The sequence below is a fragment of the Pongo pygmaeus genome, chromosome 4 (assembly GCF_028885625.2).
Source record: "Pongo pygmaeus isolate AG05252 chromosome 4, NHGRI_mPonPyg2-v2.0_pri, whole genome shotgun sequence".
NCBI classification, from domain to species: domain Eukaryota; kingdom Metazoa; phylum Chordata; class Mammalia; order Primates; family Hominidae; genus Pongo; species Pongo pygmaeus.
The window spans coordinates 144,065,431-144,090,989 of NC_072377.2; the positions used below are offsets into that span (position 1 = coordinate 144,065,431).

Genomic DNA, 25,559 nt, shown 5'->3' on the forward strand with positions numbered 1-25,559 from the left:
TCAGCCTCCTGAGTAGCTGTGATTACAGGCATGTGCCACCACGCTTGGCTAATTTTTTTTTTTTTTTTTTTTTTTTTGAGACAGCGTTTCTCTCTTGTTGCCCAGGCTGGAATGCAATGGCACGATCTTGGCTCACCGCAACCTCCACCTCCCAAGTTCAAGCGATTCTCCTTCCTCAGCCTCCCAAGTAGCTGGGAATACAGGCATGTGCTACCATGCCCAGCTAATTTTGTATTTTTAGTACAGACGGGTTTTCTCCGTGTTAGTCATGCTGGTCTCGAACTCCCGACCTCAGGTGATCCGCCTGCCTCGGCCTCCCAAAGTGCTGGGACTACAGGCATGAGCCACTGCACCCGGCCTCTAATTCTGTATTTTTAGTAGAGACCGGGTTTCTCCATGTTGGGTCAGGCTGGTCCAGAACTCCTGACCTCAGGTGATCCGCCCGCCTTGGCCTTCCAAAGTGCTGGGATTACAGGCATGAGCCACCGCTCCTGGCCTCTACTAGCTAACATCTAATAGTGGTATCATCTTACAGAGTCTAGAATGTTTTGAGACAATCTTACATTTAAAAACTATACCTTAGGAAATACCAGAAAAAGGGATCATACTGATGCAGCTACAAAATCAATAACAGGTTATTCAATACTGCTTCATCAGCCATTCTCATAAAACACAATGAGCTCCCCTATAGGGTTGCTGAGATCCAGAAATAGGGAGTTCTCAAACTGCTTGGGCTGTACTCTCTATTCAGTAGTACTTTTTACCACAGCAGTCATCTGTCTATTTATATTAATGAGACTGTCGTCCTTATCATTTAATCTCCAGCTATATCACAGCTGTCAGCTGTGGGAACACCTTTGCCAAGGGAAAGCCTCTAAATAATAAAATGTTTGCAGCACTAGGTTAACAACCAAGAGGGGAGATCAAACTCCAGGAACATGCAGTGTGCTTGCAATTTCAGTAAGGTAACAGAAGGTAAACCAGGGCCTGTATGATCCACATGGGGTGAGTGGGAAGAAAAATGACCCCAAGGCAAAATCAATTATATAAGGTCTGAAAATTCTTTACACTCTTTAAAAATTTATAATATTGTTTCTATACATATATCCAATGTACATACAATAAATCTTTAATGTTTGGTTCCATGAGTTATTTATTTATTTATTTAAATTTTTTGAGATGGAATCTTACTCTGTCACCCAGGCTGGGCTGCAGTGGCGCGATCTTGGCTCACTGCAACCTCTGCCTCCCGGGTTTAAGCGATTCTTGTGCCTCAGCCTCCTAAGTAGCTGGGACTACAGGTGTCCGCCACCATGCCTGGCTAATTTTTGTATTTTTAGTAGAGATGGGGTTTCGCCATGTTGGCCAGGCTGGTCTTGAACATCTGACCTCAGGTGATCTGCCTGCCTCAGCCTCCCAGAGTGCTGGGATTACAGGCATGAGCCACCACGCCCGGCCAAGTTTCCATGAGTTTTGACAATTGTATAAACTTGTATAACCTCCAACCAAAACAATAGATAGAACATTTCCATTACCCTAAAGAATTTCCTTGATTGCATTTTTTTTTAAAGGCTCATGCAGACAGAATAATACTGAGAATGGGGTCTCATTATGTTGCCTAGGCTGGCTTCAAACTCCTGGGCTCAGATGATCCTCCCGCCTCAGCCTCCTGAGTGGCTGGGACTACAGGCACGTGCCACTGTGCCAGGGCTCTGATTGATTCTTTCCCTGACAAATCATCTCGCCAAAGTCACCGCCTAACTTCACACAACAAAAATTAGTTTTGTCTGTTTTTGAACTTTATTTAATGGAATCATACAGCCCATACTCTGTTTTTCTTTTGCTTATCATTTTGAGATCCACCCACGTTGTTGAGTATATCAATAGTTTGACCTGTTGTTGTTGGTATTGAGCAGTGTTCCATTGTTTGAATGTGTCATAATGTGTTATTCCATCCTCCTGTGGATGGATACTTGGGCTGTCTCCAGTTTTGGACTATATACAAAAAAGGCTGCTATAAATATTTGTGTACAAGTCTTTTTGGGGACATATATTTTCATTTTTCTTGCATACCAAAGAGTAGAACGGCTGCGTCATATGGTAGATGCATGTTTAACTTAATAAGAAATCACCAAACAGTTCTCCTAACTGATTATACCATTTTACACCCCCACTTGCAATGTATGAGAGTTCCAATTGCTGTATATCCTTGTCACCATTTACTTCTGTCAATGTTTTTTATTTTAGCCATTCTAGTGGGTATGAAATGATATCTCATCGTGATTTTTTTTTTTTTTAAGGCTAGTCAGGTGAAGCAGTGGGCATGGAGAAGGGACAAAGAAATCTGTAACTGGTTGTGATCAATTAGTTGTAAACATCACATCATTCATATTAGCCTCTCATTGTGACTTTAACTTGCATTTCCTTTTCTTTTTTTTATTTTTTGTTTTTTTTTTTTGAGACAGGGTCTCACTCTGTCACCCAGGCTGGAGTACAATGGCACAATCTCGGCTAACTGCAACTTCTGCCTCCCAGGTTCAAGCGATTCTCCTGCCTCAGCCCTTGAAGTAGCTGGGACTACAGGCATGTGCCACCACACCTGGCTAATTTTTGTATTTTTTGTAGAGGCTGGGTTTCACTGCCCAGGCTGGTCTTGAACTCCTGAGGTCAAGTGATCCACCCACCTTGGCCTCCCAAAGTGTTGGGATTAAAGTTGTGAGTCACTGCACCTGGCCTAACTTGTATTTCCTTGATGATTAATAAATTCCAAATAATTTTAAAATTATTTGAAAATATTTGAAATTATTTGAAAATAATTTGAAAATTAATTGGAATTTAACACTTGATCAAAGAATAAATTCCAAAGAAAATTAGAAAAACATTGAACTGAATAAAAACAAAAACCCAACGTATCAAACTTGTGGCATTTGGCAAAGCAGTGTGCTTTTACTGGAAAGTGCTTTTATCAGGAAAAAAGAAAAGTATAAAATTGGTCATCTAAACTCCTACTTGAAGAATCTAGAAAAACGGCCAGACGTGGTGGCTCATGCCTGTAATCCCAGCACTTTGGGAGGCTGAAGTGGGCAGGGATCATGAGGTCAAGAGATAGAGATCATCCTGGCCAACATGGTGAAACCCCGTGTCTACTAAAATACAAATATTAGCTGGGGATGGTGGCACATGCCTGTAGTCCCAGCTACTTGGGAGGCTGAGGTAGGAGAATCACTTGAACCTGGGAGGCGGAGGTTGCAGTGAGCTGAGATCACGCCACTGCACTCCAGCCTGGTGACAAAGGAAGACTCCGTCTCAACAACAACAACAAAAAAAGGCCAGGCGTGGTGGCTCACGCCTGTAATCCCAGCACTTCAGGAGGCCGAGGTGGGTGGATCACCTGAGGTCAGGATTTTGAGACCAGCCTGACTAACATGGAGAAACCCCGTCTCTACTAAAAATACAAAATCAGCTGGGCGTGGTGGCACACGCCTGTAATCCCAGCTACTCGGGAGGCTGAGGAAGGAAAATCACTTGAGCTCAGGAGGTAGAGATTGTGGTGAGCTGAGATTATGCCATTGCACTCCAGCCAGGGCAACAAGGGCAAAACTCCATCTCAAAAAAAAAAAAAGAAATACAAAATTAGCTGGGCATGGTGGTGCATGCCTGTAATCCCAGCTACTTGGGAGGCTGAGGCAGAATCACCTGAACCTGGGAGGTGGGGGTTGCAGTGAGCTGAGATCTCTGCCACTGCACTCCAGCCTGGGCAACAGAGCAAGGCTCTGTCTCAAAAATAAGTAAATAAATAAACTTAAAAAAAAAAAGGAAGCTAGAAAAATAACAAATTAAAGTAAGTAGAAATAAAGTGATAGAAATAACAGCAGAAATCAATAAAATAGAAAATGGATTGAACAACAAATAAGGACAAAATTTTGTTCTTTAGGAGAATTGATAAATCCCTTGCTATATTTATCAAGGAAAAAATAGAGAAGGCACACATTACCAACATCAGAAATACAAAGGGACATCACTATGGATGCTACAGATAGTATTAGGTTGCTGCAAAAGTAATGGCGGTTTTGCCCATTAACCTAATAAAAGGAAAAATAAAAGGATATTATGAGTAACTTTATTCTAATAAATTGGACAACATAAATGAACAAATTCCTTGAAAAACACAAATTATCACAATTGACACAAGAAGAAAAAGAAAATCTAAATAGTTCCATACCTTTTTTTTTTTTTCTGCAACGGAGTCTTGCTCTGTCACCCAGGCTGGAGTGCAGTGGCGCAATCTCATCTCACTGCAACCTCTGCCTCCTGGGTTCAAGCAATTCTCCTGCCTCAGCCTCCTGAGTAGCTGGGATTACAGGCGCTCACCACCATGCCCAGCTAATTTTTGTATTTTTAGTAGAGATGGGGTTTCATCATGTTGGCCAGGCTGGTCTTGAACTCCTGACCTTTTGATCTGCCCACCTCGGCCTCCCAAAGTGCTGGGATTACAGGTATGAGTCACTGTGCCCAGCCAACTTTTATTTCTTTTTTGAGACTGAGTTTTGCTCTTGTTGCCCAGGCTGGAGTGCAATGGTGCAATCTCCACTCACTGCAACCTCCGCCTCCCGGGTTCAAGTGATTCTCCTGCCTCAGCCTCCCAAGTAGCTGGGATTAAAGGCATGCACCACCACGCCTGGCTAATTTTGTATTTTTTTTAGTAGAGACAGGTTTCACCATGTTGGCCAGGCCAGTCTTGAACTCCTGACCTCAGGTGATTTACCAGTCTCGGCTTCCCCAAGTGCTGAACCTTGATATGAAAATTTGGTGAAGATATTACAAAAAAAGAAAATTATAAATCAATATCCCAGCTGGATGCAGTGGCTTACAACTGAAATCCCAGCAGTTTGGGAGGCCAAGGTGGGCAGATCATCTGAGGTCTGGAGTTTGAGACCAGCCTGGCTTACATGGTGAAACCCTGTCTCTACTAAAAAATACAAAAATTAGCCAGGCGTTGTGGTGCACGCTTATATCCCAGCTACTTGGGAGGCTGAGGCAGGAGAATCGCTTGAACCCGGAGACGGAGACTGCAGTGAGCTGAGATCGCACCACTGCACTCCAGGCTGGGCAACAGAGTTAGAGTCTGTCTCAATAAATAAATAAATAAACAAACAAACCAATATCCCTCATGAACACAGATGCAAAAATCTGCATATCTGTTGATGCTGCAGTTTCATTTCTAGGAGTTTATCCTAAAGCACTCTTAGAGCTGTATAAAGATTAAGAGTCTCTTTATCAAGAAGAGTCATATGGATTTTTTTTAAAAAGATCCTGTTTCTACAAAAAATAAATAAAAATTAGCCAGGCATGGTGGCTCCAGCTTATAGTTCCAGCTAATCAGCGGGCTGAAGTGGGAAGATCACTTGAGCCAGGAGTTGGAGGCTGATGTGTACCACTGCACTCCAGCCTGAGCGAGAGACAGTGACCCCATCTCAAGAAGAAAAAATAAAAAAGATGAACTATAGGATAGCTAGGATATTTACCACAGCATTATTTTAATAGTAAAAATGGGAAACAAATATTCCCCAAAATGTGACCAGTTAAATAAATATGGTACATTTATATGCTAGAATACACAGCCATTAAAATAAGGTAGAAATATTTGAAACATGAAAATTCACGATATATTGTTTCTTTTCTTTTTTTTTTGAGACAGAGTCTTGCTCTGTTGCCCAGACTGGAGTGCAGTGGCGCGATCTCAGCTCACTGCAAGCTCTGCCTCCCGGGTTCACGCCATTCTCCTGCCTCAGCCTCCTGAGTAGCTGGGACTACAGGCGCCTGCCACCAAGCCCAGCTAATTTTTTGTATTTTTAGTAGAGACGGGGTTTCACCGTGTTAGCCAGGATGGTCTTGATCTCCTGACCTCGTGATCCGCCCGCCTCGGCCTCCCAAAGTGCTGGGATTACAGGCGTGAGCCACCGCGCCCGGCCAATATATTGTTTATTTTCAAGGTAGATTACCAAACAGTATTATGCAATGACCCCACATTTTTCAAAGAAAAATATGTATTGATATTTATATGTAGGGGAAAAAAAGACTAGAAGGACATTAACCAAATGTCAAAAGTGGTTAATTATTGGATGATGAGAGTGTGGGTGACTTTTATTTCCTTCCTTTACTTATACGTATGTCTTGCAACCAATATATATTGCTTTTTTTTTAAGAGAGGATCTTGCTCTGTCACCACAGCTGAGGCGCAGTGGAGCCATCACGGCTCACTGCAGTTTTGACCACCCAGGCTCAAGCTATCCTCCCCACCTCAGCCTCCCAAGTAGCTGGGACCACAGGTGCGTGCTACCATACCTGGCTAATTTTTACAATCTTCTGTAGAGATGAAGTCCCACTACGTTGCCCAGGCTGGTCTGGAACTCCTGAGTTCAAGTGATCTTCCCGTTTCAGCCTCCCAAATTACTGAGATTACAGGCGTGTCCAGGAGCTTTTCTAATACAAAAGTTATTATTGAGAATAAATTTAAAAAAAAAATCTGTCGGCCGGGCGCGGTGGCTCACGCCTGTAATCCCAGCACTTTGGGAGGCCGAGGCGGGCGGATCACAAGGTCAGGAGATCCAGACCATCCTGGCTAACAAGGTGAAACCCCGTTTCTACTAAAAATACAAAAAATTACCCGGGCGTGCTTGCAGGTACCTGTAGTCCCAGCTACTTGGGAGGCTGAGGCGGGAGAATGGCCTGAACCCGGGAGGCGGAGCTTGCAGTGAGCCGAGATCGCGTCACCGCACTCCAGCCTGGGCGACAGAGTAAGACTCCATCTCAAAAAAATAAAAAACTGTCCAGTGGAGATTTTTGTACCCCTCCCATCACATTTCTTAGGAAGAAAATATCTAGGGCTGTGAGATGTTCCACTTTACCCTCAACCTCAACTATACCCACCCTGAACCACTGGATACAATTTTCTCTCACTGGGTGCACGGTGGTTCTGTCCTAATGGTCCAACCTTCTCAGTAGGTGAGGCACTATGAGCTTTGCCACTCACCTACTGTGTGGCTTTTGGCAAGACCCTTCCCTTAGTTGGGCTCCAGTTTTTTCTTCTCTATAAATTCAGGAGCTAGAATCAATGATCTGCAAGGTCCTTTCTGGATGTAGCGAAAAGGAGACATTTACAATCAGAAAACGCCAGGGCTAGATTTCAGAATATGGGCATTACCTCCCAGCAAAATATTCTTTACTATTCTCCTGTGGAAGGCCTCCAGCCCTGGCTTGGCTCCGTATCTTACACCAATCATGGTGTAGTGCTGGGCACAGGGTAGGTGCTCAGTGATTTAGCTTTTTATCTCTATCTCCTAAAAAACAATTCCAAATATTCTAGGTTTGATTTTCAGTGGACCCTCCTGATGGGTATCTGGAGCACGAGGTTGGTTTTTTTTTTTTGGAGATGGAGTTTTGCTCGTCGCCCAGGCTGGAGTGCAATGGCGCGCTCTCGGCTCACTGCAACCTCTGCCTCCTGGGTTCCAGCGATTCTCCTGCCTCAGCCTCCCCAGCAGCTGGGTTTACAGGAACCCGCCACCACTCTCGGCTAATTTTTTTTTTTTGAGACGCATTCTTGCTGTTGCCTAAGCTGGAGTGAACTGGCGTGATCTCGGCTCACGGCAACCTCCGCCTCCCGGATTCAAGCGATTCTCGTGCCTCAGCCTCCCGAGTAGCTGGGACTACAGGTGTCTGCCACCATGCCCGGGTAATTTTTGTATATTTAGTACAGAAGGGGTTTCACTGTGTTGGCCAGGCTGGTCTCGAATTCCTGACCTCGTGATCTGCCTGCCTTGGCCTCCCAAAGTGCTGGGATTACAGGCGTGAGTGACCGTGCCCGGCCTAATTTTTGTATTTTTAGTAGAGATGGGGTTTCACCATGTTGGCCAGGCTGGTCTCGAACTCCTGACCTTAGGTGATGCGCCAGCCTCAGCCTCCCAAAGTGCTGAGATTACAGTTGTGAGACACCGCGCCCAGACGGTTGGTTTTAACTACTTGGGGCACACACTGTGATTTTTTTTCTGACGCAGCTAGAACAGTGCTTGCTTGTAACAATTTGCAATTCACTAAACTGAGCAGGGTCTGGGCACCTCGAAGGCACACATGCCAGTGGCTGAGGAGAACACAACATTCAAATCCTCTCCATCTGGGGACTTGGTCCGGAAGGCCAATCTCACTGCAACCCGAGCGGCTTTGAGACATCTCCCTCGTGGCGGGTGCCCGAGCTGTAGCCACGCGGCCTCTGGAAAGAGATGTGCTAAGTCCCAGGACTTCAGAAGAGCTCTGTGACCTTGGCCAAGTCCCTTCCTCCTTCAGGAACGCTGCAGTGGGCCTAAGTGCCTCCTCCCGGGACTGGTACGGGACGGGCGTGCGATCTGGACAACATTCGCCTTTTAATGTTTATTGATCTTTTGAGACACGCGCGTGGGTTTCCATCGGCAATGAAGTCAACGGTCGCGGCGCTGGAGACTGCGGAACTCGCGCTCTGGATCTCGCGAGATCTCCGCCCAGGGCTTCGCAGCGTCACGCCCTCCGCGGCCGTGGCGGCGACGGCGGTGCGTAGCTTACTCACGGGGCGGCCCGTATCCCTCCGCCGCCGGCGCGGCGCGGCCCTCCCTCCCCTGGCCCGCCAATCCCCGCGCCTCCCGACCTGCCCCTCGGTCGGGCCCACCCCGTACTCCGACGGCCCCACCCCGGCGGCGCAGCCCGCCCGCCCGCGCGTCCCTCGGTCCACCTGCAGCAGGGAGGAAGACAGGCAGTCCCTCCGGCTGTCCGACCAAGAGACGCCGGCCGAGCCCGAGGCTTGGGCTTTTGCTTTCTGGCGGAGGGATCTGCGGCGGCTGAGGAGGCGGCGCTGATCCTGGGAGGAAGAGGCAGCTACGGCGGCGGCGGCGGTGGCGGTGGCGGCTAGGGCGGCGGCGAATAAAGGGGCCGCCGCCGGGTGATGCGGTGACCGCTGCGGCAGGCCCAGGAGCTGAGTGGGCCCCGGCCCTCAGCCCGTCCCGCCGGACCCGCTCTCCTCAACTCTCCATCTTCTCCGGCCGACCGGGATCGCCGAGGCGGCCTCAGGCTCCCTAGCCCCTTCCCCGTCCCTTCCCCGCCCCCGTCCCCGCCCCAGGGGCCGCCGCCACCCGCCTCCCACCATGGCTCTGAAGAGAATCCACAAGGTAAGCGGCCGGAGGTCGGCTGCGGGGCTGGCCAGCTGAGCAGGCTTCGGCCTGCACTTCCCGCCGTAGTCTCCGCCGGGCTCGCGGCCTCCTTGGATCTTGCTGCCGGTGCTGGCCCGGCGGGGCGACCTCCATACCCCACTCCCAGTGATGGCGCCCGTGGAGGCCCCGGCGCGCAGCCCGCGCTTAGGCCGGAGGTGCTCTGGCGGCCTCAGCGTTCCTCCCCGGCTGCCCTTCTAGGCCCGCATGGTGTGGACTCTTAGGGTTTCTCTCCAGTCTGGGACTGCCGCTGCACTTGAGGGCCATTGTCCGGCCAGGATGGCGGGGTTGGGGCCGAGGGGGGCGCTGGGGCGTTGGGCGGCCCCTTCGACAGAGGTCGAAAGGGCTTCTCGCCCCATTTCTGTTTCGTCCTCCCACACCTGCCCTAGCTCCCTCCACAAAACCGCCTGAGCTCGGGCGGACGGAGGAAGCCGTTTTGCCCGATCCACAAGTATATCCTGAGTTCACTTACCTCTTGGGTGGCAGCACACATCGGTCCACCCTGCTTGTCCAGAAACTGTTAAGAGTTGGAAGTTCAGAAGAAAAAAAAAGGTGACTTAATGAGGGAGGAGGGAAGTAGAGGGAGAATCATTTTATTCCTTGAGGTTGCTATATGTAGTTAGAAACTAACACTTACGTTTTGCAGGATTGGATCTAATAGAAAAGCTGTACGTTGGCAAAGGTAGAGGTAGAAACCTGAACATTGAAAACCACCAAAGAAATTATACAAAATTCCTTTCACAGCCTCTTCGCAAAATGGACTTGACGCTATTAGGTGATATGTTTACGGAGACTCTTAACTGGGAAGGGGTTTTACTAGATTTTGTATTAAAAAGGATTTCTCTGCTCTTTAAAGTGAAGGGTTATTTAGTTATCGATAAGGAGGTTTTCCTAATCTAGAGTATAAGGTTGGCTTAAAGTTTATTTTTTTTCCCTTTCTGATGTTGTAACCTCTTAGTGCCACTTTCATGTTTTTTTTCTTAGAAGTAGGGAGGCACCACTATTAATTTCTGTTTGGTGTTTCACTTGGCTACTCAGATTGGCTATATTAAACCGGTAGCTACTTTTTTCTTCAATACATATTTTTCCTTTTAGTGGAGAACGGGGTCTTGCCGTGTTGTCCAGGCTGGTGTGGAACTCCTGGGCTCAAGCTAGTCTCCTACCTCTGCCTCCCTTAAGTGTTGGGATTACAGGCATCAATTAGCCACTGCACACGGCCTATACCTGTAGCTACTTAGAAGTAGGTACTGGGGTTATCCATTCTGAATGATGGGATGGGGATGCAAGAGGAAGAGAACCAGTTTTCAGCTTGTCTTAAACTAAGTCAGAATACAGATTGATGATTTAAACACCTCAGCTCAGCGGTTGGTCCTCATTTCATTTTTGCTCAGACAGTGTGGAGTCAGTCGCATTGGTTACTATAATTAGGTTAGCTACTTAACTTCTTTTGACTTTGATTTCTAACAAATGAAGAAGGGCAGATTTTAGACAATAAATCTTGTACTAAAATGAAATGGTATTTGTTAAATACCATAAAGAAGCTTGAACCTTAAGCAAAGATATCTTAAAGAACCATTTGAGGGGCAGGGGAGCACACTGAGGAGTAGTCATCCAAATAAAATATATACATATATATTTTAAAGGCTTTTAGGAATTGCTAGGTCCTTATGGAATCTAATTGGGAAGTTATCAAATACCTGTAGAAGCTTGTCCTCTTATTTTAAAACCTGAGAAAAAGCAAGTGGGTATAATGTGTGATAATTTACAGATAAAGAAATATAGATCTGCTGGGCGCGGTGGCTCACGCCTGTAATCCCAACACTTTGGGAGGCCGAGGTGGGCGGATCACGAGATCAGGAGATCGAGGCCATCCTGGCTAACACGGTGAAACCCCGTCTCTACTAAAATATACAAAAAAAAAAAAAACTAGCTGGGCGTGGTGGCGGGTGCCTGTAGTCCCAGCTACTCGGGAGGCTGAGGCAGGAGAATGACGTGAACCGGGGAGGCGGAGCTTGCAGTGAGCCAAGATCGCGCCACTGCAGTCCAGCCTGGGCCACAGGCGAGACTCCCTCTCAAAAAAAAAAAAAAGGAATGTAGACTTTAATCTCTACATTGAATTATATGTGTAACGGACTTTTTCAGAGAGGGAAATATCTCTTTGACACAAAACACACATTTTAACTAATAATACTTGCTCTGGTAATATAGTTTCTTATGAGTTGCTACATATTTTCTAGAATAGATTTTCCCTAAAATATGCCTTTGTAAGATTTTTTAATAAAATCAAGTTTAGAAATAATTTGAACTTTTTTGGGGGATAGAGTTTCAGTCTTGTCGCCCAGGCTGGAATGCAATGGCACGATCTCGGCTCACCGCAAACTCCACCTCCTGGGTTCAAGTGATTCTTCTGCTTCAGCCTTCTGAGTAGCTGGGATTACAGGCACGCACCACCACACCCGTCTGATTTTTGTGTTTTTAGTACAAACGGGGTTTCACCATGTTGGCCAGGCTGATTTCCAGTTCCTGACCTCCGGTGATCCACCTGCCTCAGCCTCCCAAAGTGTTGGGATTATAGGCGTGAGCTACCGTGCCCGGCCTGAACTTTTTTTTTTTTTTTTTTTTTTTTAGAGACGGAGTCTCCCTCTGTCGCCCAGGCTGGAGTGCAGTGGTGCTATCCTGGCTCACTGCAACTTCCGCTTCCTGGGTTCAAGCGATTCTCCTGCCTCAGCCTCCAGAGTAGCTAGGATTACAGGCACCATGCCCAGCTAACTTTTGTATTTTTAGTAGAGATGGGATTTCACCATGTTGGCCATGCTGGTCTTGAACTCCTGACCTCAAGTGATCGGCCCGCTTTGGCCTCCCAAAGTGCCGGGATTGCAGATGTGAGCCACCTCATCTGGCCTGGCCTGAACTTTTAGAATTCAATATTAACCATTTTCCCCTAGTTTATTCCCTAGAGCCCTTCACAAAGTATGGCTTGACTTCTCTGAGACTGCCAGTGATAAGAAAATGAAGTTTATTTTGGTATACCACTCAGAAAGATTGTGAAAACAAAATGGAGATTAATTTTTTTTTTCCAAACTCTTTGTACCACAATTTTAAGTTGAATAGCTGACTTCCTAGGCATGGATAAGATCAGTTCTATCTTATCTTCAGTCCTAGTAATGTGTCTGCAGTGGAATCCCCATTGCTTGGCTTCTATAATTGATCTTGATCTTAAACCTTCCCAATTATCATTCCCTGAAAAAATAATTCTACTTAAATACCTTCTTGACTTAAATGTCATGAGTTGCTACATCTGGGTTCTAATAAGATTTTTCTAAGAAAAACTACATTTGACATGTGACATCTTCAGGAATTCAATATCTTGTTTCTTTGACAGAGGGACGCTATTCATGTCTGTGAATTTGGCAGTCTTTGAAATGCCATGTCTTTTTTGGAAAAAGCTTTTGATGGGCTTTATTTTGATATACGTCTTAAGGTCCCCTGACCTATGCTATAAGCAGAGCATAGCAAAGAGGGTCATTATGAACATTGTGTGTAGTTCTGGGCAGGGCTTGGGATCCTTTGGGATTGTTGGTATCTACACCACGTGGCCCCACCCTGCTATGTTTTAAGGTTTTCTGCTAACTTTTTAGGTCTTCAAGCCTTGATTTTGATGCTTTGAGTGCCTGCCTCTAGCAGCACCACCCCCAGCCCTTTTCCAGTTGGCTGCATCTCATCTGTTGTGGGCTAAGAAACCAGATCACAGAGCTTATTAAAATTGTGTCTAAAATAAGATCCAGTAGGCTCTTGACTGAAGAGGGCTTCATGTGCTCTGTGAACTGTGTGGTTTCCTTGGCTGATCGGAGACCTTTTTGACTTGCTTCCTGTTTTTCTTCTTTACTTTTGCTATACAGATGTAGGAGGCTTTTTGGTGTTCTTAGAGTGCTGTAATGTTGAAGTATTTGGTTAATTTCTCTATTCTTGGGAAGGGTAAAAGGCCAAATAAATATCTTGATTCTTTGAGGAGTTGAAGACTGACCAGAGTTGGATACTAAAAGCTTTTCTTAACAGTAATAGTGCATTGTACATTTTAATGGTGTCCTACTAGTTGCAGATAACGTTTGGTATACATAGCTTTCAAACAAAGTAATGCCAGGATTATCACTTGATCTATTTCTGTGATAGAGATTTTTTTTCTTTTTTTTTTTTTGAGACAGTCTCGCTCAGGCTGGAGTGCAGTGGCATGATCTTGGCTCACTACAAACTCTGGCTCCCAGGGTCAAGCAGTTCTCTTGCCTCAGACTCCCAAGTAGCTGGGATTACAGGCACTCGCCACCATGCCCAGCTAATTTTTGTATTTTCAGTAGAGACAGGGTTTTACCATGTTGGCCAGGCTGGTCTCGAACTCCTGACCTCAGGAGATCCGTCCATCTTGGCCTCCCAAAGTGTTGGGATTACAGGTGTAAGCCACTGCGCCCGGCCTATGGCTAGCTTCTTTTAAGGCGTCTCAAGACAAAGTTCTCAATGAAATAAAGATTTCAGGTCATGCACAGTGGGCCACGCCTGTAATCCCAGCACTTTGGGAGGCCCAAGTGGGCAGATCGCTTGAGCTCAGGAGTTCGAGACCAGTCTGAGCAACATGACGAAACATGGTCTTTACAAAAAATACAAAAAATTAGCTGGGTATGGTGGTGGATGGCTGTAGTCCCAGCTAGGTGGGAGGCTGAGGTGGGAGGATCTCAGGAGCCTGGGAGGTAGAGGCTGCAGTGAACGGTGATCAAGCCGCTACACTCCAGCCTATGCAACAGAGTGAGACCCTGTCTCAAAAAAACAAACAAAAAAAAAAGATTTCAAACTCTGATGTCTATAAAAGCCAGGCAGGTACCAAAGTGAGCAGAGAGAACTTGAGGGAGCTAGAAAGCATGTGCTATCAGATGAGGGCAACTGCTAACCAGCTCCCTGCAAATGTTGCCATTGCTAAAATCTGTGGGCCCAGTGTTGCGATATCTTCCATTCAAAAAAAAAAAGAGAGAGAGAAGCCACAAATCCAGATTTTTTGGCAACCGATTCAACTTAAAAAAAAACAACAACAACAACAACAAAATACACCTTTTTGGTCGACATCCGTTTAGTATGTGGATTAAAGTAACCAGGGATTAGGGTTCATTAAGTAATCAGGAGTGTAAAAAGATTACGTCATTTAAACAGTACTTTCTGTATTTTTAAAAGTTTGAAAGTATTGCTTTATGTAAGATTAAATTTTCTTGTTTGTTTGTTTGTTTTTGAGACGGAGTCTTGCTCTGTCGCCCAGGCTGGAGTGCAGTGGCATGATCTCGGCTCACTGCAACCTCTGCCTCCCAGGTTCAAGCAATTCTCCTGCCTCAGCCTCCCGAGCAGCTGAGACTACAGGCTCGCACCACCACACCCAGCTAATTTTTGTATTTTTGGTAGAGACGGGGTTTCACCATATTGACCAGGCTGGTCTCGAACTCCTGACCTTGTGATCCACCTGCCTCGGCCTCCCAAAGTGCTGGGAATACAAGCATGAGACACCATGCCCGGCCTTAAGTAGTTTTTAAATACAATTCTAATTAACTTGCTTTTTTTTTTGAGACCTCAGGTGATTTGCCCGCCTTGGCCTCCCAGAGTGCTGGGATTACAGGGATGAGCCACTGCACCTGGCCAATTTGCTAAGTTTTGTATTTTTTTTTTTTAGTTTTTTGTTTGTTTGTTTTTTTTTGAGAGAGAGTCTCGCTCTGTTGCCCAGGCTGTAGTGCAGTGGCACAATCTTGGCTCACTGCAAGCTCTGCCTCCTGGGTTCACGCCATTCTCCTGCCTCAGCCTCCCGAGTAGCTGGGACTACAGGCATGTGCCACCATGCCCAGCTACTTTTTGTATTTTCAGTAGAGACGGGGTTTCACCATGTTGGCCAAGCTGGTCTCAAACTCCTGACCTCCAGTGATCCACCCGCCTCCACCTCCCAAAGTGCTGGGATTACAGGCGTGAGCCACCGTGCCCAGCCTTTTGTATGGTTTTGTGTGAGGTCTTGGGAAAACCAGTTTTGTAAATACATTGATCCCATAGAAGTTTATGTATTACTCTTCCATTATGATCTGTTTGATGTTTTGAGTTTCTCTGTAGACTGACAATACACTTTGAAAATGTCTGAGATTGGGAAGTTACCGAAGCATGATCTTAAAGAAAGTAGTTGTATACGCTGAACAGTACTGTATTTAAAAAATTGCTTAGGCTGGGTGTGGTGGCTTATGCCTGTAATCCCAGTACTTTGGGAGGCTGAGGCGGGCCGACCACCTGAGGTCAGGAGTTCAAGACCAGCCTGCCCAACATGGTGAAACCCCGTCTCTACTAAAAATACAAAAGTTAGCCAGGTGTGGTGGCACTCGCCTGTAATCCCAGCTACTCGGGAGGCTGAGACAGGAGAATTGCTTGAACCTGGGAGGCAGAGGTTGCAGTGAGCCAAGATCTCGCCACTGCACTCCCGCCTTTGCAACAGAGCGAGACTCCATCTCGAAAAAAAAAAAAAATTGCTTAAAAATACTGTAGGCCGGGCCGGGCGCTGTGACTCACGCCTGTAATCCCAGCACTTTGGGAGGCCGAGACAGGTGGATCACAAGGTCAGGAAATCGAGACCATCCTGGCTAACGTGGTGAAACCCCGTCTCTACTAAAAATAGAAAAAATTAGTCCGGCGCGGTGGCAGGCGCCTGTAGTCCCAGCTATTCGGGAGGCTGAGGCAGGAGAATGGCGTGAACCCGGGAGGCGGAGCTTGCAGTGAGTGGAGATCGCGCCACTGCACTCTAGCCTGGGCGACAGAGCGAAACTCTGTCTAGAAAAAGAAAAAAAATAAAAATAAAAAGTACTGTAGGCCGGGCGCGGTGGGTCATGCCTGTAATCCCAGCACTTTGGGATGCCGAGGTGAGTGGATCACGAGGTCAGGAGTTCAAGACCAGCCTGGCCAAGATGGTGAAACCCCATCTCTACTAAAAATATAAAAATTAGCTGGGCATGGTGGTGAGCGCCTGTGATCCCAGTTACTGGGGAGGCTAAGGCAGAGAGTTGCTTGAACCCGGGAGGTGGAGGCTGTGGTGAGCTGAGATCGCACCACTGCACTCCAGCCTGGGCAACGGAGCAAGACTCCGTCTCAAAAAAGAAAAAAAAAATACTGTACTAGAGGTGTGGTACCATATATTAGATTAATATTAGAGGTAAGGACTCATTGAATTCCTATCAAAATGATGAAATGAATTAACAGGTAGTCCTGTGGAGTATTGGGAACTTTAATACATGGTTGTCTGAATATGTCTATTTAAATTAGTTCTATCTTGGATAGCAGACATACCTTCCTACTCCAAAAGGTGAGCTTCTTCACATAATTTCTGGGAATTTTTTTTTTCCCCACTAAAAAAGTATTCTTTATTTCCTTTACAAAAGATCATTGAATTGAGGCACTTTCTTTGGCTCTACTAGATTGTTATTTAAATATAATTCAAACAGCCATCGAGGATAACTGTTAATAAATCTAGGTTTTCTCTGAAGTCTCCCAGTGTATATTACTGTACTGATGACTGACAAGGAAGAGGTTTTGACAAGGTCCAATTCTGTATATTTCTGCTAAAATATCCTAGGCAGTTCCCAGGATAGGAGTATCTGACTCATGCCTCATGCTACCAGGAACCTTTGTAGCCTCATCCCAGAAATGCAGAAACACACTTGTTTTGTCTGTAGAAATAAAGTTTTGATGGTTAGATTTCCAGGCAAACCTTCAAAATCATGTTAAACTATAATATAGGGAAATAAAGTAGTAGTTCTTCTTCTGTCTGCAGAGTCAAGTGAGATTTCGGGTAATAGAATCATAAAATGTTAGCACTGCAGCACATCTCAGGGCTGCTGTCTGGTAAGGCCGTGTGACCTACCAGGTAAGACTAGGTCTGAATTGAGAACCTGGATTTCTTGACTGTGTCCAGTGTGTTTTCTGGCAAGCCATGTGTTATCCGTACATAGCTGTTAGGTATATAAATCCAGAGGATGCAGCCTTTTTTCTTTGTTCAAACAATTGGATATTTAAACTGTGTCTTGGAACCTGAAGATCCTCCTCAACTTCCCTTTATATGGTTGGCAAGGTTGCTCATAAGCCCGCTTAAAACTGCAAATTTAGGCTTGACACAGTGGCTCATGCCTGTAATCCCAACACTGGGAGGCCAAGGTGGGAGGATTGCTTGAACCCAGGAGTTCAAGACCAGCTTGGTCTGTAATGGGAGACCCTGTCTCTACAAAAGCAAAACAAAGCAAAACAAAATTAGCTGGGCATGGTGATGTGTGCCTGTAGTCTTAGCTACTCAGGAGGCTGAGACAGGAGGATCACTTGAGCCTGGATGAAAGGTCAAGGCTACAGTGAGCTGTGATCATACCACTGCACTCCAGCCTGGGCAACAGAGCCAGATTCTGTGTCAAAACAACAACAACAACAAAAAAAACAACTACTGCAAATTTGGTGTTCTATTCTCACCACCACCACCCCTGCCTTTTTTTTCTCCCTGAAACGGAGTCTCTACCTCTGTCGCCCAGGCTGGAGTGCAGTTGTGCAATATCGGCTCACCGCAACCTCTGCCTCCCAGGTTCAAGAGATTCTCCTGCCTCAGCCTCCCAAGTAGCTGGGACCACAGGTGCATGCTACCACGCCCGGCTAATTTTTGTTTTTTGTGTTTTTTTGAGATGGAGTCTAGCTCTGATGCCCAGGCTGGAGTGCAGCTGCGTGATCTCGGCTCACTGCAGCCTCCGCCTCCTGGGTTCAAGCGATTCTCCAGCTTCAGCCTCCAGAGTAGCTGAGACTACAGGCGCGTGCCAGGATGCCCAGCTAATTTTTTGTATTTTTAGTAGAGACGGGGGTCTCACCATGTTAGCCAGGATGGTCTTGATCTCCTGACCGTGTGATCCACCCACCTCGGCTGGTTTGGAACTCCTGACCTCAAGTGATCCACCTACCTTGGCCTCCCAAAGTGTTGGGATTACAGGCATGAGCCACCGCCCCCAGCTTTCTGCATATATCTTTCATCAGAGTCAAATGGATTTTGTTTTTTAAGTGAAAGTGAGTTTATTAGGAAAGTAAAGGAATAAAGAATGACTACTCCCTAGGCAGAGCAGCCTCAAATGGGTTTTTAATCTCTAAAAAGACTAAAAACCACTGTCCTTCCATCTTAAACATTATTTTAATCTCAGCAGATGAACAGAGTACCTGTTCTGCAGAGAAAATATAAATCTTATGTGTGAGTTCTTAGGGATTTCCTTCAAGGTATTGAAACAACAGATCGGCTGGGCGCGGTGGCTCATGTCTGTAATCCCAGCACTTTGGGAGGCCGAGGCGGGTGGATCCTGAGGTCAGGAGATCGAGACCATCCTGGCCAACATGGTGAAACCCCATCTCTACTAAAAATACAAAAATTAGCCAGGCACAGTGGTGGGCACCTGTAATCCCAGCTACTTGGGAGGCTGAGGCAGGAGAATCACTTGAACCCAAGAGGCGGAGGTTGCAGTGAGCCGAGGTCGTGCCACTGTACTCTAGTCTGGGCGACAGAGCAAGACTCCGTGTCAAAAAAAAAAAAACAAAAAACAGATTTCAGCTATCCACTTTAGGGTACTCACTGTGCATCAGGAATTACTTGATCTTTTCAATCTTTCAATAATTCTGTTCTCCCCAGGTTAGATAAGGAAACAGTGGGAGAAATAAACTTGCCTAACATTATATGGTTATGGTAGGAAGAACTAGGATTCAGATACAGGCGATCATGACTGTAGAGCTATTGTCTCTCCAGATTTACTTGTTTTAGTCATAGCCCTTCTCCCCTCTAATCTCTAGAGAAGCTTTACTTTTCCCTTTGCCAAACTTAACTTTTGCTTTCCATCCTTCTCTCTCTCTTTCCCTCTTTCCTTCCTTCTCTCCCTCCCTCCCTCCCTCACTTCCTCCTTCCCTCACTCACTTCCTCCCTCTTTCCTTCCTTTTTCCTTTTCTTGTTTTTGCTCTCCAGTAATTGTCTTTGTTTTCATACTTCCAGTCTCTTCTCCACTAACTCCTCTTAGCATCCAAACTTATCGAAGGTTTTCCCCTATTAAAAAAAAAAAGCAGTAAAATAACTTTTTAAACTTCCCTCTTCCATAAGAGCTACTTCCTTCCTCATCTTTATCCTTCCCATCTCTGACATTTCAGTCCCAGAATTCTTGAAAGAATAGTCTATTCACTGTTCTGGAACTATTTAGTAGGGTCACTGATGATTACTTAATTGCCACATTCAGTGGATACCTAAGTTTTTGTTTAACTTTGGTAATAATTGACATGATTTTCATTCAGTTCCTTTGGCTTCTGATAAACTGCTTTCTTCTTCCTCATATCTGGTGTTTCCCAACTTTATTAGAATGCTTATCAAAGTAGTATTGTTGATGGAGTACAAGCCAAAGTGTATGAAATCATGTATACTTGTATTAAAATTGAGAGCACTGGCTGGATATGGTGGCTCATGCTTGCAATCCCAGCACTTTGGGAAGCCAAGGCAGGAGGATCACTTGAGCTCAGGAGTTCAAGACCAGCCTGTGCAATATAGCAAGACCCTGTGTCTACAAAAAATTAAATTAGCTAGGTGCGGTGGCATGTGCCTGTAATCCCTGCTACTCAAAAGGCCAAGGCAGGAGAATCGCTTGAGCCCAGGAGTTTAAGGCTGCAGTGAGCTGTGATCATGCCAGTGCACTCCAGCTTGGGCCACAGAGCGAGATCTGTCTCTTAAAAAAAAAATTGACAGCACAAATTACCTAAGATAAATTATTATTATTATTATTATTTTTTTTTTTTGAGACAGAGTCTTGCTCTGTTGCCCAGGCTGGAGTGCAATGGCGTGATCTCAGCTCACTGCAACCTCCTCCTCTCAGGCCCAAGCAATTCTCCTGCCTCAGCCTCCCAAGAAAAGAAGCTGGGATTACAGGCATGCACCACCGTGCCTGGCTGATTTTTGTATTTTTAGCAGGTTTCACCATGTTGACCAGGCTGGTCTTGAACTCCTGGTCTCAAGTGATCCACCCGCCTAAGCCTTTCAATGTGCTGGGATTGTAGGTGTGAGCCACCATGCCCCACCCGATCTCAGATAAATTAATTAAAATATATAATCAAAATATGTCACAAAATTATTAAGAATTATCAAGATGAGGCTGGGCGCGGTGGCTCATGCCTGTAATCCCAGCTCTTTGGGAGGCCAAGATGGGTGGATCACGAGGTCAGGAGATCGAGACCATCCTGGCTAACACGGTGAAACCCCATCTCCACTAAAAATACAAAAAAATTAGCTAGACGTGGTGGCGGGCGCCTGTAGTCCCAGCTACTCAGGAGGCTGAGGCAGGAGAATGGCGTGAACCTGGGAGGTGGAACTTGCAGTGAACCGAGATCGCACCACTGCACTCCAGCCTGGACGACAGAGCGAAACTCCATCTCAAAAAAAAAGAACTATCAAGATGAAACATCTGTCATTCTTATTTTGCTTTCAGTTTTAAGAATAGTATTTTTCTTACATAATAAAAGTCATCCTCATCAGGTACCCCTTTAAATGTCTTACTGTATATTGTTTTCATTACAGTATAATATGAAAATTTGTTTCCAACAGATACATTGTAGCAAAAGAAAGAATACAGACTGCATATTTTGCAGTTAGGCTGCTGCTGACATTATTAATTATCCCATCATGGATAGGTCACCCTAATTTTTCTGAAAAATGCCTGTTCTTTGCTTGTGTTTATTTTAAAATAATATGATTACTTGGGCTTAAGAATCAAAGGACTCTGCTTTCCATTTAAAATGTCTTTCTTGGCCGGGCGCGGTGGCTCAAGCCTGTAATCCCAGCACTTTGGGAGGCCAAGGTGGGTGGATCACGAGGTCAGGAGATCGAGACCATCCTGGCTAACACGGGGAAACCCCATCTCCACTAAAAATACAAAAAAAAATTAGCCAGGTGTGGTGGTGGGCACCTGTAATCCCAGCTACTCGGGAGGCTGAGGCAGGAGAATGGCTTGAACTCGGGAGGCGGAGCTTGCAGTGAGCTGAGATCACGCCACTGCGCTCCAGCCTGGGCGACAGAGTGAGACTGTAAAATAAATAAATAAATAAGAAATAAAAAATGTCTTTCTCCTAGATATAAGTCAATTGGGAATGAGTACACTTGAAATATTTAATATATAATAAGCTTTGATTAAATAACTTCTCTATTTTTTTGAGACGAAGTTTCGTTCTTGTTGCCCAGGCTGGAGCGCTATGGCATGGTCTCGGCTCACTGCATCCTGCACCTCCCAGGTTCAAGCGATTCTCCTGCCTCAGCCTCCCAAGTAGCTGGGATTACAGGTGACCGCCACCACGCCCAGCTAATTTTTGTATATTTAGTAGAGATGGGGTTTCACCATGTTGACCAGGCTGGTCTTGAACTTCTGACCTCAGGTGATCCACCTGCCTCAGCCTCCCAAAGTGCTGGGATTACAGGCGTGAGCCACCATGCCTGGCAATAACTTCTCAAATATATATTGAATTATGATAAGAAACATAGGATAGATCTGTGATGGTCAAATAGACAATGCTGGAGACTAAATGCTGTTTATACCTCAGAACACAGATGGAAAGTCAAATGTAGGCATCATTTGCTTTCTGGTGTGCAAGTTTCTTGAGGCAAATTACTGCTTTAAGGCTACAAAAACATGTAGTATTTCTTAAAAACGTGTTAAAAATGATAAAATTGTCCGGGTGCCGTGGCTCATGCATGTTAATCCCAGTACTTTGGGAGGCCAAGGCAGGGGGATCGCCTGAGGTCAGGAGTTAGAGACCAGCTTGGCCAACATGGTGAAACCCCAACTCTGCTAAAAATACAAAAATTAGCTGGGCATGGTGGTGGGTGCCTGTAATCCCAGCTACTTGGGAGGCTGAGGCAGAAGAGTTGCTTGAATGCGGGAGCCGGAGGTTGCAGTGAGCCCAGATTGAGCCACTGCACTCCAGCCTGGACAACAGAACGAGACTCTGTCTCAAAAAAGAAAAAAAAATGCCAGGTTCGGTAGCTCAGGCCTGTAATCCTAGCACTTTGGGAGGCCAAGGCAGGTGGATCACTTGAGGTCAGGAGTTTGAGACCAGCCTGGCCAACATGGGAGAAACCTTGTCTCTACTAAAAATTCAAAAAAAAAAAAAAAAAATTAGCTGGGCGTGGTGGCGGGGGCCTGTAATCCCAGCCACTCAGGAGGCTGAGTCAGGAGAATTGCTTGAACCTGGGAGGCGGAGGTTACATTGAGCTGAGATTGCACACTGCACTCCAGCCTGGGCAACGAGAGTGAAACTCCGTCTCAAAAAAAAAAAAAGTAAAATTTAGAAGAAAAATATTACTGTCTTTATTACTATAATATATATTAGTAATTAGTATCTCCTGGGGAATGCTGCTGTAGTTGTAACGCTTGTAGTTGGTCCTTCCTAGAATCTTGTTCTCCGGTCTTTGTTCAGTGCCTTTGCTTATACAGAGAATCTCTTCTCACCCCACCCCTACCTCCTAAATTCTTTATTCATACTTGGGGACCCAGCAGAAATGGCTTCTGTAGGAAGCATGCATGAGGCATACAGGCAGTCAGAGTTCAACTGTAGAATCGTTTCTTAGTGTGTAGACATGATTGATTATTCCCCTATTTAGACTGAACTCTCCTGGGCAAAGTTCTTGTCTTATTCTTCGTATTCCTAGTACCTAAAGCATGGTATTCTGTGTTTGCCAACAACATTCAGTGAATGCCAATATCAGGTGGGGTGGCAAAAAAAAAAAAAAGAAAAGAAAAAGTGGAATTTTGGAGCATTTGTGGCCTTAGGCAAGTCACTTCGTGAATTTTCCTGAGCCTCAGCTTCGCTGTCTGTAGAATGGGAATTAAACCCTGCAAGCCTGTGGGGAAGATTAGACAGAAGAGGGTTTAGCATTTTGGACTACATAAAAGGTAATTTTGTTGTGATTTTTTACAAATGTGCTTGGCAGTTTTATTCACAGTACCCGATACTTAGAAACAACTCAGATATCCATCATTGGCTGAATATGTAAACAAAATGTAGAAAATTCATATACTGGAGCATTACCCACCAATACAAAGGAACAAATAGTGAAACACCCCTGCCACTTAGCAGTTTATTAGTCGGCTCCAAGTTCACCCTCCAGTACTTGCTCTGCTTTGACTAAATAACTTCTGAAATACGTATTTGAGCTGGTGAAGAGCTGGACTCTTTCACCTTTGCAGTGAACAAAATGTTGGGCTTTGTCAATAGAGGGCACTAGAGGGACATTACAGAGGAAAGGGGCTTCTCAGATTTGGTGGACTTTTCTTTTTTTAAGTTTTTAAATATTATCATGGTGTCTTAACATGCCAATAATGTTGACGTACGGAATTGGTATAATCTCGAAATCTTAGGTGTCAGTGTTAAATATATGTTTCATTTTTACTTCATCGTCACCCCAAGCAAAAAAAGAAAAAAAAAACCTGAATGTGAAAAGAATGAAGTCTTATAATATTTCTAAACTAAAAAAGGGATTGAATCCAAGTATTCTTCAGCAAACTTCAAAATACTGTCACCTTAATATGTTTTTAATACATGTGATATTTTTGTAGGTCTAGAATTGTGAAATCAATTCTCTTAAACATTATCTTATTATAGAAGTGTCTGCTGCTATCCTTTGAGCATTAACCCCACCACCTGTAATGCATCATGCCAGTATAAGTGATAGAATTGCTTTGCTAAATTCTTAAGGGCTTATGTCAGGGAAAAACTTTGAAATTAGCTGGGTACAGTGGCTCATGCCTATAATCTCAGTGCTTTGGGAGGCCAAGGTGGGAGAATCACTTGGCTGGGAGACCAGCCTGAGCAATTTAGCAAGACCCCTTCTCTACAAAAACTGCAAAACCTAGCCAGGTTTGGTGGCACATGCTTGTAGTCATAGCTACTGGGAAGACTGAGGTGGAAGAGGAGGATCTCTTGAGGCCCAGAGTTCAAGGCAGCAGTGAGCTATAATCTGCACTGCACTCCAGCCTAGGTGACAGAGCGAGATCCTGACTCAAAACAAGACAAGCCTTGAAATCAAAGTTGATTTTTACAAAAGCCTCAATGGTAGGAGTTTTAGATTTCTTAAAATAATAGCACACTAATGGAGTGAGTGATTTTCTTTAGATTAAATGTTTACGTATTTATACCATCTGTATTAGTTTCCTAGGGTTGCCATAATAAATTACCACAAACTGGGTGGCTTAAAGTAACAGAACTATATTCTCTCACAGTTCTGGAGGCCAGCAGTCTAAAGTCAGTCTGTCTTCAGGTCCATACTCCCCCTGGATGTTCTAGGGGAGAATCCTTCCTTGTCTCCTCCCACTTTGGTGGCTGTCAGCATTCCTTGTCTCCTTTGGTTTGTGGCTACATCACTCTAGCATCTGCCTCCATCTTTGTATCACCTTCTCTGTGTGTGTCTTCTCTTTTGTGTCTTATATGGCCACTTGTCATTAAACTTGCCCATCCACGTAACCCAAAGATTTTTTTTTTTTTTTGAGACAGTCTACAGACGCGTGCCACCACGCCCGGCGAATTTTTTGTGTTTTTAGTAGAGATGGGGTTTCACCTTGTTAGCCAGGATGGTCTCAATCTCCTGACCTCGTGATCTGCCTGCCTCAGCCTTCCAAAGTGCTGGGATTACAGGTGTGAGCCACCGCGCCCAGCCAGTAAATTCTTTTTATTACTGTAGTAGATGATACTTGATTAAGTGCTATCTCGGGTGCTTTCATTGTTAACAAAGGGGCTCCCATCTCTAAGCTTACATAAAATGTAATTTTAAAAAGACATTTCTTTAGATGTACCTGTTCACATTTTTGTTAATAGTGTCTCATGTCTGGTTTTGGAGGCTGGAATGTTCCAGGGAGCCACAAAAATCTCTGTCAGTTGGTGTTTTGAATAATTGTTCTGAAATATACTCCCAGGCTTGAAACTTGGATCTGGCTTTCTTTTTTTTTTTTTAACTTGATTTTTTTTTTTTTTTTTTTTGCTCTTATGTTATTCATATGAATTTTGCAAATAGAGAGTCAGTCTTGTAGCATAGTAAAATTTAACAGTTTATGTGACTATTGATCTACCCATCTTATAGAGATTGTCTGTCTGTAGGAAGACTATGGTAACCGTGTTCAGACTCATCATTTTGAACACTCTAGGTTAGTGTTGGAGAATTTGTAAAACAGAAACTTAACCAACTGTTCTTTGAAAGAGTAAAGTCCATGAAAAGTATTACTTTTAAGTTTCAAGGATTTATAG

At 45.0% G+C, this 25,559-nt stretch overlaps 1 protein-coding gene across 1 annotated transcript in view; it reads left to right on the forward strand.

Moving 5' to 3' along the window:
• Positions 1–8,097: 8,097 nt before the first annotated feature.
• Positions 8,098–25,559, forward strand: part of UBE2D2 (ubiquitin conjugating enzyme E2 D2) — a 67,918-nt gene continuing 50,456 nt past the window's right edge. Inside the window, exon 1 of the mRNA XM_054488930.2 lies at positions 8,098–9,191. Within this exon, the coding sequence (XP_054344905.1) occupies positions 9,168–9,191 (24 nt within the window). The 5' untranslated portion in view covers positions 8,098–9,167. The remainder of the gene's footprint in view (positions 9,192–25,559) is intronic.